At 34.2% G+C, this 16,640-nt stretch overlaps 2 protein-coding genes across 2 annotated transcripts; both read left to right on the top strand.

Moving 5' to 3' along the window:
- The first annotated feature begins 5,302 nt into the window (after positions 1–5,302).
- LOC118272129 (zinc finger BED domain-containing protein 4-like) lies at positions 5,303–7,718 on the top strand. The gene has a single exon (XM_035588480.2). It carries the CDS (start codon positions 5,529–5,531, stop codon positions 7,608–7,610), a length of 2,082 nt encoding a protein of 693 aa, XP_035444373.2. The 5' UTR covers positions 5,303–5,528; the 3' UTR covers positions 7,611–7,718.
- A 1,552-nt stretch (positions 7,719–9,270) lies between these two features.
- Positions 9,271–16,009, top strand: LOC118271855 (eukaryotic translation initiation factor 4E-binding protein). Its single transcript, XM_035588099.2, has 2 exons — positions 9,271–9,493; positions 14,767–16,009. Exons 1-2 carry the CDS (start codon positions 9,352–9,354, stop codon positions 14,973–14,975), a joined length of 351 nt encoding a protein of 116 aa, XP_035443992.2. The 5' UTR covers positions 9,271–9,351; the 3' UTR covers positions 14,976–16,009.
- Positions 16,010–16,640: the final 631 nt, after the last annotated feature.

Raw genomic sequence — 16,640 nt, 5'->3', positions numbered from 1 at the left:
TCAGCACGTCTCTGTTGGAAAAGCCCTCATTCAGGTCCTACAAATAGCGGTTGGAAGAAAGAGTCAAAAAATACCTATTTGTTCGTTGATCTTTGACCGAGATACCAAACTATCAGATAAGTGTGTCCAAAGTAAACTGTACTAACAATTGTACCTCAAACAAACCTTTAGCTTTGTATGTTTATCATTATTTTTGGCATTCTCTTGTCAAGCAAACAGATGTATTTACTGTTCTTTTTCATAGTTCATTTATTACAGTTATATTTAAAATATATTTGCTATTGAGAAGTTTATGTGGAAGAGGAAAGAAAAAGTCGTAGCTGGTTCTAATTTTGAAGAGTTTTTAGTAAATAATTAGTTTTACCTTGTGAATTTTCCCAGTAGGCTGTAGGACTGATGCCTGATCCGGAGCTGCGGACTACTTAGCGGGTTTACCGGGGTTCCGATTCGAAAACCAGGAGTATGAAAGGGGTGGTTTTTAGTCAGTAAGAGTCCGACACTCCCTCTCGCTTCGCCCAAGGCGAGAGAAAACATTGGACGATTGAACCCTTAAAAAACTCTCCGAACTCTAATCCTAGATGGCTTATGGTAGGTTAAATAGGTTTTAGCTACGAACTTACGTATTACACGTTATGTTGTCTATTAAACATGATAAGTTTGTTATCGTTCTATTAAAAACTAACAGACATTTTTTATCAGGTGTTGTTGTTATGATAGTACTCAGATTTCAGAAAACGTGATGTACTACGTGCTCGGTCGCATGAGAACGTTTTACATTATGTACAAGGAAACTTATTTGGTTTATTAGCAGTGTTTGACTAGATCAGGGTTAACGGCCAATTCCAATAACCTATTTATCGGTAGATTTGCCTACTAGTATTTTGACATAAGTTCCATACAAAATGTGTCAAAATTCTACCTCTAGTAGGCAAATCTACCGGTAGATAGGTTATTGGAATTGGCCATAAGTTCATACTTTGATTATAGTCAATTGTTTTTAAAAATACTTTAACAACGAATTGCCCAACCAAGATTGAGATTAGGAATCCCGTTGGAAGCAGGAGTAGGAATAGGCTGGTATTTAGTCAGTAAGTATCCCAAAGTGGGAGAACTGAAAGGCCCTGGATGATTTGCCACTCAAAAAAAAATACAGTACTTACATAATAAATACAAGTTTCAGGTATGGGACTCCAAAACGAGAACTGGTAAATGGTGTTTTATTTAAAAGAACACTTGTAGTTCAGCACGCTGCTGACTACAACCCTATCAATCTGAGGTTGCGGTGGTCTCTAATCTCTAAGTTAAGGGCCCCGGCAAGGTAAAAAAGTTTACTAGCAAATAGTGGGTGTTACCACCTCTCGTAGGTAACTGCCCTTTCTACTCTGTTAAGCGTCAACCGTGTCTATTTAAATCTTCAAAGAATAAAAGTATGAAGTTATTAGCATCCTGTATCAAAGACGAATTTCATTCATCAGTGCATTTTTATTCATCTTATTTGATGGAGGGTTTCAACTTTACAGGGAGGAAATATCCGCAGGTATCAAAACACGTGCATATATGATTATACCTCTTATGACAGGTAGTCCCAGGTAGGTACCGATGTATTCAATTCATTTGATTTGTAAATAATCCAGTTCAATCCTGATATAGAAAGGTTTTATACCAACTCACACAATTGTTGTGTGGGATATAAAAAATTATAATAGCATGGTGCAGGTAGAAACAGTACTGGTATGGTCGAATTAATGTTTTTTTTTGATATAACATATTATAACTCGACTTTGTTCTTTTTGGATTCCGCATTCAAAAATGTGATCGATGCGGTGGGACCATGGAACACTATCGAACATCTTTCTATTTCTTGATCGATTATTGACATTCATTCTATTGAATTTGTGTAAGATTGCTCAAAGATTTCGAATTAAGGACCTTTATTAATATGTACTATAGAATTTTGAGGATCGATCGTCAACTTTTGTGACTGTTCTGTTGCCTTGATATTTGTTGTGAGAAGGTGGCCAGATTGCAGAGTGTGTTTATTATGAATCTTTTCTCAAGTTCCTGAGAGTCCCATGTATTTGAACGTGAGCTAATCTAAAGTTTATTAAAATCTACATATCCTTGACGAAATTGAGCAAAACTAAAAAGAATTAAACAATTTTATTTAGCTTCTGCTCGCGTTTTTTATAGTAAACCTAAACTTACAAAATTTCGAGACTTAGATATCAGTTTCTCCAAAAGAAATTTTGGTACGGAACCTTCCGCTCTTCTAACCTGCCTCGTAATAAAAGGGTTTATTATTACCTTCTATCGAATTTTTTCTATGCCCTTATGGACCCACAGTCGAGCTAAAGCGTACTCTCCAAAGATTGTGTATAGTGTAAGTATTCCATAATAATAAAATCGTTATAAATATTGTTCTTTATATCGTTTTGTTTATAACGTTTTTATTATAACTTTCGTGAAACATACTAAATTAATTATTATGTTATTGGCTGACTCACATAACAAGCCATGCTAGAGCTATGCACACGACACGGTGATTTTCGCACTGCTACTGAATATGAGCCTCTAGCACTTCTTGAAACTAGTCGAGTTCCTCGTCAAACAATTACGTGAGTAAGCCGATAACATAATAATAAATATTTACTTATAATTGTTTCTTGGACTAACAAAAAACTGTGTTAGCAACATTATTATTTAATACGAACTGCTATTTATTATTCTTATCACAATTCTTATCAGTCGCAATATCCTTGGAGTTCGCGAAATCATTTTACATATCACATTGTACGAATGCAGAATATGGTACCCTAATATATCAAGTTGTTAATCCATTTTCAACTCTGTCGCTGTTGATATAGGGTCTATTAAAGATTTTGACAGATGAGTGGAGCTTGATGTGCTGGTGTCCATACATGTAAGACATAATATTATCATAATATTTTCATTGCGATAAAGTTTATATCGAGACAGAAATGAAATTAGAAGAAAAGTTGGATTTTTCTTTTCTTTTAAACTTTTGTAGTATTTGTTTAAGTACCTGTAATTTAAATCTGAAGTTTATTCTAATTTGTTTAGTTTTTCCGAACCCAAACCCAATATTCCTTAAATTTGAGCAAAGACATGCAATAAACAATATGATGAATTAAATCATTTTTTTTACTTTCAATTACTTCTCCTGCCATAGACGGCTTGTCGAGGGCATATCAGACTCTTACTGGCTAAAAACCACCCCGTTCCTACTCCTGTTTTTCGAGCCGGAGCCCCGTAACCACTGCGTAAGGATTCAATACTACCTATGTGCTCAACAATCACACCTATTTTACCACTATTTTAAAAACAGTCCAAAGCTAGTAAAGAAACTATTATTCACTAGTAAATTAGTTAAAGATATCAGAATATCATTAAATATATATTTTTTTAATTACATTAACTATAACTAATAAACATCAGGTGATTAGTAAACTATCACTAAATTATCAGAAATCTTGGCCCAAATTTGCATAAAGGTCATTGCCAGTATAAGCGTTACCCAATGACCTATATTTCCATACCATTTGGCGGGACTAGCGCCATATTGCCATTTGCCACGTGGCGTTTTGAGGTTATTTGACCTTCGCGGCGTAAAAATAAAACAGCAGAATGTATGAGTATGTCAATATGGTAACATTGTGTGTAAATACTGAGTAGACATTGTTTAAATTAAGTTTTGCGAGTTAAGTACCTAGTTTTGTATCTAGATAATTTATGCTTTAGTTAGATCAGCAGCTGTAACTCGGGTTGCCAACTGTACTACATTATATAGCATTGTATTATAAGTATAGATAAAAAGTGCAAAAAATAGATATAAGTAAGTCGTATAAAAACATCAAAAAAAAAAAATGTAAATCTCTTTCTTCCCTATTAAACCATGGAAACTTTTACTTCCTTTTTTAGTTTACATTTAAAAAATACTTACTATATTGCGAAGTTATAAAATGTTGGCAACCCTCATGTAACAGCGACTGTGAACTGTTACACACTGGGCCTTTTCTATTTACCTATGAGGATGTTCATTACTCACTGTTTAAAAGATGTCTTACTACTCACTCCTAGATAAGGCATAAAGCAGGCAGGCGAAGTACAATAATGTATTCTATTTCAGATGATAATTTGACTTTGTACCGAATACCTAACATTACCTAACAAGTTTTACAACTTCTAACAATTTGCTAATCTAATGAGATGACTTAAAACGTGTCTTTTTAAGATTACAAAATAAACATTAGCACTGTGTGTGTGATTAGAAAAAAATTGAGAACATTTTTTATAGGCAAGTTAAGTACCTAGTAACTGATTTATTAACGCTTGCTAACTGTGAAACGTAAACAAATAAATTGAACATTCGAATTAAATTCATTACTTTGAATCAATTAAAGATTAACCGAGCGAAATCGAGTCGTGGGAACATCGATTCAACATCTCGGAACATCGAAATAATTTACTTGAGAAATCGATTTAGTACTTACTTACATATTACCTACACATTTAAGTTACGAGAAATAGGTAAGTATAGTCAATAGTGCCTAGCAATGTAGGATTTACTTATTTCAAGCAATTAATTTTGTATATTATTTACAAAACGATTAACTAAACGACATAACACTTATGTAAGCCCCCTTCTCATCAAATTACGAATTCAGACAATGAAGTGACACATCATGCTTGATGCTTGCTTAGCAATAATTGTATTTGTAATCACTTGACTAACGAGGCAGTTGACAATACCTATATAAATATGTTTTCTGAATCTCTATTTCATCATAATATTATTAATTTCAACCATAGTATAAGTAAAAGTTAAACCGTATAAGAAACTGAATCCACAAAACACCTTTCCAAATTATTTTTCGATTGGTTAGCGTGCTCTCAACGTAATATTTTACATCAGGTAATATCTTAATAGCAGGTGATAATTCAATTATTTATCTGTTTCATGCGCTACCCGCTGCCTGCTTTCCGCCATAACAGCGCAAGCAACGGCCAACGGGCACTTGCTTCCATTCAATAATAATACTCACGCGTTGCTCACATTCTCGGCAACTATACATTTACCGGTTTCAAACCCTACTCCCAAGTCATTAAGGCTTAAGTGGAAGTACGTGTTTATTATATACTTTAAAACAATATACATAAAGTCGTTTTTGACGTAGAGTGGTGGCTGTCCCTCTTTTGTTCTCGTGTCCAAGTCTCGCCAGCGCGACGCGTACCGATGAACACGTTCCATCGAGCGTCGCGTCGCATGCTGTCTCTTTCCCTCTCGTCACTCGACACACTGGAGCGCTTCAAGTTGTCAGTGAGCAGTGCGCCTGCGCCACGTGCTATTCTCTTGCTATTCCTGTGTAGCATCATTTCGCTTCGTGTTTGTGCTATTAATTGTACGCGAAAATAATTGTGACGTGTTATTTTGACTAACAGCTAATATCGTACATACTTTGTACATATTACTTTAGTCTGGTACTGTGTGTGTCTGTAACATTGTAAAAATGAGTTTGGTAAATATATCAAACCCGTTATGGAATTTCTACGTAAAGCTACCATACGTAAGAGTTGCCAACTGCAAAATTTGTAAATGTGATTACTCATATAAGACGTCTATAACGAATTTGAAAGCGCATTTACGGATGAAACATAAAGCGGAATATAAAGCGTATCTAGTAGAAGTGGAGAAGAGGAAACGTCGTCTCACATTGAAGATGTACAGGGGTGAAGAAGATGATGACGAGGAAGACTTCGATGAAGACAATTTGACTGAGTCACCTACAGGTGAACACAAAACCTGTCGCATCTCTCTAATCGAAATTAAAAAAGAAGATGACCAAGATATCAGCTCAGTTGAGGCATGCCCCGAAGCCTCTACTTCAGAGCTACAGGCAGACTCTGCACCCCCAACGCCTCGAATTAAATATGTTTTCACCAACGTTCTTGATCAGAAACAGAAACTAATCAACGGCAAACTCTTAAAGATGATTGTGAAGACATATCAACCTCTTTCTATCGTCGAGGATCATGATTTTAAGGACTTTGTAGAAGCTTTGAACGGCGATTACCAATTACCTTCACATTTAGTTATATCAGAAAAAGTCATACCGGCACTTTACGAGAAGTGTTTGAATAGTCAAAAAATATTAATACAAGAAGCAGAGTCTGTTTGTTTGACGAGCGAACTTTGGACCTCTACTAGTAATGACACATTTATGTGCATCTCTGGACACTACATAAATAAGGACTTTCAGTTCAAGTCAATAGTGCTGAAATGTTGGCACCTAAGTAGCTCGTACTCTAGTATAGACCTTGCAACTATCTTCAGATTCACTTGCCTAGACTGGGGCATATTCGACAAAATAAATATGTGTGTCACAGACAATAACAGAGATATAATAGAAGCAGTTACTTCATTAGGTTGGGAGCACTGTTCTTGTATAGCGCAAAAATTAAACAATATTCTTCAAAGCTTTACCAATATTTATGAGAGCACTTTAAAAAAATTCAACACTATTGCATACCGTTACCAATTGTGCAATAAAGAAGAAAAAGGATTGGAAAGTTCCCAAAGGAAAAACATCGATAATGAAGTACCTCTGGAGTTCCTAAATTCCATGCCAACGATGTGGAATTCTATTTATCTCATGATAGAAAGGTTTCTCAATCTAAAGAATGAGGTAAAAGAAATTGATAAGAACATCATCACAGATTTACCAAACATCACCGATGATGAATGGACCTCACTGAACCAATTGTATTTAATGTTGAAACCTTTCCACGAAGCAATCACTGAACTTAGCTCTGAAAAGTACATTTACGCTTCAAAAGGAATTGCTATCATTAACGGACTGAAGGATGTGATGAAGGAACTAGAGAAGAAGCCTCGATATCACAACTTCTTAGAAAATATTTTAATACCATTCAGTACCAAATTATATGAAGATTTTTCAAGTAAAGAGTATGAAGCTAAGTTGGCCATTTGTACTATTTTAGACCCGAGATACAAGACAGAGATGTTCATTGATGAAGTTGTGGTGGATACAGTTGAGGCTGCGAAATCAAACTTAGTGTCAACGGTACAACAGATGATAAAAAATGAATGTCAAAATGAAACGAAAAGTGATGAAGGTGATCAGAGTACGATGGACGATGACGCCGGTGAAATTAATTTGTGGCGGAGACGAAATTTGTCTATACAAAATAGAAGGAGATGTTCCGATATAAATCAATTAATGTTGGCTCAACAAGAAGTGTCTACCTACCTTCAGGGCGAGCTTGCAGAAAGCAGCTGTGATCCATGTCAATGGTGGCAGACAAACCAGCTGAAATATCCTCATTTGGCGAAGATTTTCAAAACGAAATGCAACATTGTGGCGAATTCAGTACCAAGCGAGCTAATATTCACAAAAAATGGTGTTGCACTGAGAGACAGGAGGGCGAGGCTGCCTCTTGAGGAGACAGAACAATTTGTGGTGTTGAATGCTAATTTATCAGAAGCTGATTATGAGGAGTTCGTGCCTCGGATTCAAGGAAAGCTATTCAATGGAAGAAATTCTACCGATACACGCATGGTGACACCTTAAGAGGTAAGATATTGCTAACTTTGTATTTGTATGCCATGTCTTTACCATGTATTCTAAGGAATAGTTTTTATTTTAAATAGATAAATTGATCCATTAATAATGATGACGTATAAATTAATTTACAACAACGCTACAGGTTTTACAAAAACATTAGTTTTTTAAACCAGTATTACTGCTACAATACTTATTGACACAGTCTCCTGTAGCACCTTCATTTTATCTCTTATTGATTTATTTGAGCCAGGAAAAACGTGCGTTTCGTTGCGTAGCATAGCAGTGGCGTAGCGTACTATGCTACCGTAGCGATAGTTGCTTTGTTATTACGCCAACATTTAAGCAGATTTCGTGTAAAAGGTATTATGTAGTAAGTACTATACATCTTTTTCTTTAATACAGGTACATATTTTAAACAACATTGGCCTTGAAAATTAACCGGTTATGAACAACCAGTAAATTCGTTTGTTAAAATAAAAGGTGCTTAATTATATATTTAAATACGTGGGTGTAATTATTGTTCAATACAGAAGCCATGTTCTTCAAAAAGTTTTAAAAAATATTTAGTGAGGTAATTATCACGTTTTGTCCTGTTTCTTATAGATATTATCAGACGTATGTATGTGTTTGTGTAGTGGATTTTGATAGTTGTATGTAGTGGTTATAATAAATACTGTGTGATACTATTAAGAAACATAAACTCGGTATCGTCACACATTTTAATCTACGAAGGAGTAGATAGCTAGCGGTGATTATACATATTCTTAAGTGCAATGTAACACGCACATTTCACCAGTTCCTTTATGAGTCCCGTGTAAGAGGGTTTAATAATTCCAGTGGTATTATCTACTTAATATTATCAAAGGTATTACCTACTCATGCTGTTGTTACGTATACAACAACAAACAACACTTATAATATATTCAGAATTTAAAAATTAATAGATAGAAATAAACACAATGAAGGTAGGTATTCCTCATTTACCTACAACCAGAAATATTTGAAAATCATAATATTTCTTGCAAAGATTCCATAATCTTGGTTCTCGCTAGTTGATTTTGTACGAGATAAACATTTTGCGAATATAAATTAGTCGACATCACTATATCGACTGACTAAACTACGCACAAAACATTGTGCCCGTGTGTGCGTGGAACGTACTACGTACGATAACGATTGCGGGTATCTGTGTGCGCTGTCAAAGAACATGATAAACTCGTTTTTAAGATCGGTTGAATAGGTAGAAAGCTTGTACGGTTTAAGGAATTCTTGAGAGAATTCTGAGTGTTTAGTTGGGAATATTTATTTAAATAGTTGAATTGGAGTATGATATTTTTGAAGCCATACATATGTTTCGCTTATAAATGGTTCGACCTGTCTAATGTCTAAATTGTTGTTAGATAGGATTTTCTACGGCTTTAGATAACAATCGCATCAATAGGTATGTGTATTGGTAGCTGACTCATTTATTTACCCACCCAACTTCGCTGTTTACACAGTTGTAAAACTTCAAGGTCATATACCCACATTTACAAAGTAACGTATCTGCGTTCATAATCTATACATGTTTTGATGTGGCTCGCTCGTGTGTAACGTGTTTACAATACACAACGTGTGCGTGTGTGCGTGTAGCTAGTAAACGTATTTATTTTAGGCATCGGCTACACCCGGTTCAGTCCTCCTTGTATTTTTGAACGACCAACAGTGTCAGTGTTTTGTGAGATTATACCAAAAAGTTTTTGGAATCATGTCGGCGTCACCAATTGCGAGGCAAGCCACCAACTGCCAGGCTATTCCTTCGAGGAGGGTGCTCATCACGGACCCCTCGCAGATGCCCGATGTGTACTCCAGCACTCCAGGAGGCACTGTTTACTCCACCACACCTGGAGGTAAATAGCACCTTCGTAACTACACTTAAATGTGACAAAATTAGGTAATTCGTAAAATGACCTCGTTCGAGTATCGTATCTAATTGTTGATAAATATGATAGCGTACTTATCTCGTTTGTAACCGGCTGAAGCTGAACACGCATTGTGTTTGCCGATTAGAAGCTTTTTTTTTAATATGCCCAAGCCACAGAGTTCGTTAGCCTGACAACTGACAAACGACAATAAGTGCAAGAAGCGTTATTATGCAGTTAGCAATAGCGTTTAAATTACCGTGAGACGCGAAGCTTTGAAAATATTTTCTTGCTGGCTTAGTGAGAATTATATTTGAAGCACGAGTACTTCTGTGAAACTTTTCATTGATTCAAGCCATGCCCTTTGCTAGCTAAATTGCGGACGAAATAACTACAATAATCATCCAATTTAATGCAGTCCTTCGGGAGTAATGTGCGAACATACATACTACCGTATTATGGGGAAACCTCTTATGACTTCTTGTAAACCACATATTTGTTATCATCTTGGCTATATATATGAAAAATAAGCTTATTAATGAGTCGATAATACATTTTTCATAGGTCGTAAGTAACAGGTTATGTTTATATTCCTTTGATATCCTCCAGATGAGTGGAGTACTAAAATTAGTAGCGCCAATGAACTCATGGATTAAATGGTCTCAATTATTGTTGTATTAACCTTGGCAGGGTCTAATTGCTGAGAATATTACGATTAATTAGAACTAAAGTACTGGTAGATTGTAATGATTATACATTGAACTAATGGTAAAAATAAATTACTTACTTAATATTTTTTAGTAATTCGATTAGAATTGGCGGGGCCAATACTTACGTAAAAACATGACATTTTGCTATGTTAGTAAGTTTCGGAAGGTTTTAATTATTGTTTCGGTAATCATTATAATATTATTCTGAATCTGTTTTATCTTATACTACAAGCTATAATAAATAAACTAAACTAATAAAAACACACTTCCTAGATATCCCCGCCAAAAATGACTAAATTAATATAAAAAAACAGATTTAAATAAAAAAAAAACAAGCACAAAGTACATATTATATATGCCTATGCCTATGTAATAGTACCTAGGTATTTTAAAAATAATTTACGTAAATCCGAGATAACATTATTGTCATAATAATAAGTATTAATATCAAAACAAACAGATTAAAAGCCTACTAAGAAAACAGAAGCTGGTAATCTGAGCGAAATTATCTAATAATATCATGTTTGTTTATACAAACTGTTCATTCATGTCATAACAACTTGAATGACGTACATAAATAATTACTATAAACTATTTATATTTCTACCTATCCCTTCTTAGAGCAACAGGTGTAATGTTTTGATATGTTTAATTACATTGGCGTCATATTTATAAATGCCTATGTCATAGAGATAAAACTATGTCACAGAGATACCTATATCTAGAGGGCACATTTCGTTATGTGGCTAATGGATTAATATTAAATAGTAATAGTATGTATAGTATTCTAAATAAAGATTCTATTAATGAAATTGTAAATATTTCCGACGTAAATAAATAAATATGGATTCGTCCAATTGTCTTGCACTTCAGAAAGGGGTATATAGATCAGTTTATTTGATAAAAACTTTAGTAGCTTATTGCTAAGTTAAATACATAAGGTTTATATGATAGTCGTTATTAAAAAATACGTGAGAAGAACTCCATAGCACTCAGTGTGTCAAAATTCTATACCATATTCTTTACTTATTGAAAAAATTACGTGAGAAGCCAAAACTCTATAACCACTCTTGCGCAGTTGTATGAATTCATACAGTCCTAGTACTACAAACGAGTTTAATATAAATATATAACGATGATCACCTAGTTGAAGCTGTTCAGTCACCAATTGATGATATCCGGTGCCAATAATGGCAATTCACTATCCGAATCATTATTTAAATGTAGTCATTTATGCCATGAAAATAAGGTCGACATTTCCTTATCGATATTCCTATGAAACTGTAAATAAACAAACTTAAAGTTCAAGGTCTCATAAAATTCTCTTTTAAAGATTATTTGTTGAGAACAATCTGGATTTTAGCTTGATTATGTGTGTCTAAATGTAAATAAGCTTGTCAAATGACTATGTATAATCATCAGCTATTGTTTGGTGCTGGCACCATGAAAAAACAAGACCAAACTAATTAGTTATTACAAAAAGAATAAAATTTTCTCTGTACCGTAAAAATTCAATGTATATGGAATTGACATTGAAGAAATTGAATAGGTCAAAATATTAAACTAACTCCTTTTTTTGGTTAAAGTTTTTTAAACGCTATTTGTCCAGTCGTTTTTTTAGAGTGGGAAACTCATCCATAAACTTCTCTCCGCCTTGGACGAGACTCAAACTGTTACTGACTAAAAACCATCTTTCCTACTTCTGCTTTTCGAGCCGGAGCCCCGGTAAACTCGCTAGCCCGTAACTCTGGATCATATATTTGTCTAGGCTAGACTTATCATGAGGCCTGTAAAAAAAATGGTGACCATCTTTACTTACAACTATCAGATAGGTAAATATCAGATTTTGATTTAGAAATACTAGTTTTAAAATAATTAAGTAAAGTTATCAGTCTTAATGCGTAAAAAAAACATGTGGATCCGTCTTGTAATTCGGCACATATATTATATACTTCCTAACCTAACTTTTTATACGAAAACGTGATTGTATTGCGTAAACGTTGCCATGTGGTATCGTATTGTGTTACATAAGCCACTTGGCAACCAATCACGAACGACTGTTTGTTTAAGATAATAGAACAACTCTACCCATTTTACATGCGTTTGCGCGTACTGCTGATTATAATCTGAGAATTCTAGCCGATTGAATAGGCTTTGAATGATTAGTATGCATAGTTGATATTAAATGAAAATTGACTATATTAGGGATATACTTTATAATTATTATATTTTGTGAGTTATGTTTAATCTCGCTTAGTTTAGTGTAGTGTTATTCTGTTAGATAATGTTTGGCTGGCTTTGGTTTTGTTATTTTATTAACATTTCTTGACCATACATACCAAGATTACAACAATATTTTTATATTATAATTAAAGTACTTCTAAGAACTATTTATAGATAAATTGTTAATTATTTAAACATTAGGTAATAGAGACATAATTAGTCTGTCAACTGAAACTAGAATATTAGTTAGGTAAATTAAAATAATATTTTAAATGTAAATACGAATTGAAAATGTCATAGAATATTAATTTCTTAACACATCAAGGAAAATGATAAATTATGTCCCAATTATACCTTATCTAAGATAAAATTAATAAGATCTATAATTATAATATCTAATTGGTTTTTCGTTCAGATGCTTTATCAAAAACAGCTTTGTGGTATAAGTCCTTTCGTTAAAGCTTTATAAAAAAAGCGCTTCTGTATGCTTTAAGCGGCTTAAGGGTCCTTAACTTCTTGAGAATCAAAGCGAGGTTAAGAAGTCGAAATTAAAAAAAAAACTGTAAAAAGTATACGAACTTGTGAAGGTATCAATTCTGAAATATAGCTGTATATTCTTATGTATTTACGATAACAGCATTAAATGAAATTAAATACATATTTTTAGTCCTTTAATGTTGCAAGATATAACTAAATACCTAGTACATAGCACCTACATGTTTATTGACCTAGGTGTTACAATATTTACGCAGATTTCTATCTGATTACTCATCAGTGTTGTGGTTAAAGACGGCTCACACACACCACACCTTATTATCGGGATGGTAAATACTCATGTAACAAGATAAAGTCCTCTTTGTAAAGGTGCTCAATACAGATTATGTGGAAAGATTAGTAGCTCAACGTTTACTGACTAGAGATAAAAAGAATTTAATCAAATATTATGATCATCTATGGTAAAAAGTAGTATAGGATAACTTAAGCTAAGTGGTACGACAATATAGTATCCACATTGTATGTGATAAAAACTGAAAATTAAGCTAAATGGCAAATTACTTGAAGAATCATTGTCTAGTGGTGTACGGAAAAGAGCTAGCAGTGTAGAAAATCATTCAATGACTTCTCCCACCTTAGGCGAGGCAAGAGGGAGTGTCAGACACTAAAAATCACCTCATTCCTGCTTTTTCAGCCGAAGCCCCGGTAACACGCTAGCAGGTCCGCCGATGTTGGACAATTGGATATCTATTTAAACAAAGAAATACTTAAATAAACAACGATTTAAATAACTCAAACCGTTTGAAATACTGTTAGGTTTAAATTAGATTTGAAATAGAATTATTTTAGTCGGTCCATTTTGTTAAACTGTATGCCTGAATAATTAGTTTAAATCTGAATTGGTAAAGATGTCGTCTTTCATATTGATTTGAAATAGAATTATTTTAGTCGGTTCATTTTGTTAAACTGTATGCCTGAATAATTAGATGATAATTCATTTGTATCTCCATCCAGTGGTTGTTTTGATATTCTTTCTCCTCTCCTACCTTCTTGACAACGGAATTCGATGTTGTACTAAACATTATTAGTTACTAAGCTCTTTATTTACTTGTAAAGTCTTCCTCAACGCCCAAATATCATGTGTAAAATTATAATCAACGTCGTAGGCGCAGAAATATCATACTCAGTTATTTTAGTTGTCACACGGAAGTAATCGTAGCTAAAATGAAAACTCGTATTTTTAACAAAACTATGCCAGACGTCTTAGCGAATTCAAGAGACATTATATAATCACGAGACATCATCGATTATCTTTGAACTTTACTGCTTTTGAATAGAATGAATGGAATTAGCATGAAATACATTAGAATTGGCATGCGGCTGCCATTGTTGATTTTCGAACCTAGGTTTTCGAATAGGTGTTTACAATGTAGCATTATTTTGTTGCTACGTAAAATTGATTATCTAAGAATTTGTTATTTAAAATCTCACTGTATTTGCTTCATGATTTGAAATAGTTATAAGTTTTTAAACTGACATGGTCACTAATAACATCATTAGAAATCAAAACGGGATATTTACCCTGTTTTTTAGTTTCTTCGAGTTTCCGATATTTCGGCACTGTTGCAAGCGCCATGTACCTAATTAAGTAAGAATTCGTCAAGTAATAATTTATATTTTTAAACTGACATGGTCACTAACACTAAAATTAGAATTTAAGACGGGATATTTACCATGTTTATTTATGTCTATGAGTTACCGATATTTCGGCATTGTTGCAAGCGCCATGAACGTTGAAGTTGTTAAGTAACAATTTGTATTTTACTTTTCCAGGTACGAGGATAGTGTACGAGAGGTCACTCATGATGTCGCTACGGCAGTCCCCGATCTCGCAGACCCCACCTAAGTGCCCGCTGCCGGCCGCTCTCCTGAAGAACCCTAACTCCGTCCCGAATGTCATACAGCCGACTGCAGCACAGAAGGCACGGTCCAACTCAATCTCATTCGACGAGTCCCAGGAAACATTCAGTATGGATCTCTAATAGGTTAATTAAGCTTCAAAGTCATTACAAGAAACTTATGCTTATTGTACAATTTCATGATATATCTAGTAAGTTCTAAAACAAATGTGTGCGCTTACTTTATATCCTCCGTACGGCGCAAGTGTCAGTTTTCTTAAACTTTGGACAAGGAAATTAAATTAGCAATTAGATATTTTAATGTTCCATGCCCTTAGTGTTTAGTTTTAAGTTAATCTTAGTTCTTCAAAGCGTGACTGAACATTAGTAGCGTTCTAAACGCGGTCCTTTGCCACGCCCGACAAAAAACCAATAAAAAATATAAAACAATACAGATTAAAAATAATTAAAAAATATAATTCAATTTTTAATGGAATGGATGCGTTCGAGTGAGACCAAAAATGTACCTATTTATTGTTATAAAAATGTGGCAAAAGATAATTTGTAAATAATTAATTGTTAGTTTTATGCGTGTAACGCACACATTAGGTGCTTAGTATTTTTATATTAAAAAGCAAGTGCCATTGTATGGAAGTTAATTCGTGTGACATAATTTACTTCCGCGTGGTGATGCTGACATTGTTACGAAATCTCAGATGTTCAATGTTGTCTGGGTTTGCGATATTAATTTGTGTTTAAGAATAAACAAAATCGGTCACAGATTGTAAATCTTATAAGTGAAATTGTATTATTACGGTAGGAATCTGAAAATTTAGGAATTAAAGTTTCTATTGTTGTAAATGGGCCTATGAAAGTTGTTTGGAGTACATTGCGGGATTTTGTCGATTGGTTTCTGTACTGTCTGTACAAATGGCGCATTGTATTGCGAGTAACTTATTGACTTAGCCCTAGATTAAGGATTTACTTGAATTGTTGTTCCAAAGCATTTAATGATGTCTGTAATGGTGGACGGGACGTCCATTGACTCTCTTGTTCAATGTGCGGGTGTGCCACATTGCGTGGATGCCCCAGTATACTTAGTGTGTGTGAATTATGTTGATATTACATACGACTGCCAGTATAATAATAATTATGGAAATAAAAATGTTTAAATTGTATCTTCTGTATCTTTATTTTATGTGAGAAACCACGAAACCTTAATGTAGTGCAAGAACCACTGTATACTGCCGCAAGCCAGAAAAGAAAAAAAAATATAATTATTTTCATGATGACTTTCGAGAGACACACTCAATTAATTATTATGAGTAGCAGCGCGACAATCACCGCGTCATGTGCCGCGGAATGTTGCTCATGAATATGAGCCTCTACCCTGGCTTGAAACTAGTCGAGTTCCTTGTCAAACAGTTACCTACGTGAGTAAGCCGATAACATAGTAATTAAATTACACTAGGTATAACTCAAGTAGTAATATCATCGTTCCAATGTCCTTGAACGCTCACCATCAAAAATAAATGAGCTTCAATACAACCTTCATTAATATTTAACAGACAATTACAAACTATGCCCGAGGCGTGCTTTAATATTAATGCTACACAAACTATACAATCTGTACATATTTAGTTAAAATCAAGTTTAGGCTTGCTAGTGCTATGTTAGTCTCATGTACCTATTTTTATTAGTTTTTAGAGTGAAAATCGACGTGAAACAACGCTTGCGTTGTGTTTCGTTGTGTGTTGTACTAGATACTACGAATCTACGGGACTAGATACGGAGCTGCAGACAACGTAA

This window comes from Spodoptera frugiperda, chromosome 5 (assembly GCF_023101765.2).
Source record: "Spodoptera frugiperda isolate SF20-4 chromosome 5, AGI-APGP_CSIRO_Sfru_2.0, whole genome shotgun sequence".
NCBI classification, from domain to species: domain Eukaryota; kingdom Metazoa; phylum Arthropoda; class Insecta; order Lepidoptera; family Noctuidae; genus Spodoptera; species Spodoptera frugiperda.
This window is presented reverse-complemented; position numbering and strand designations above follow the sequence as displayed.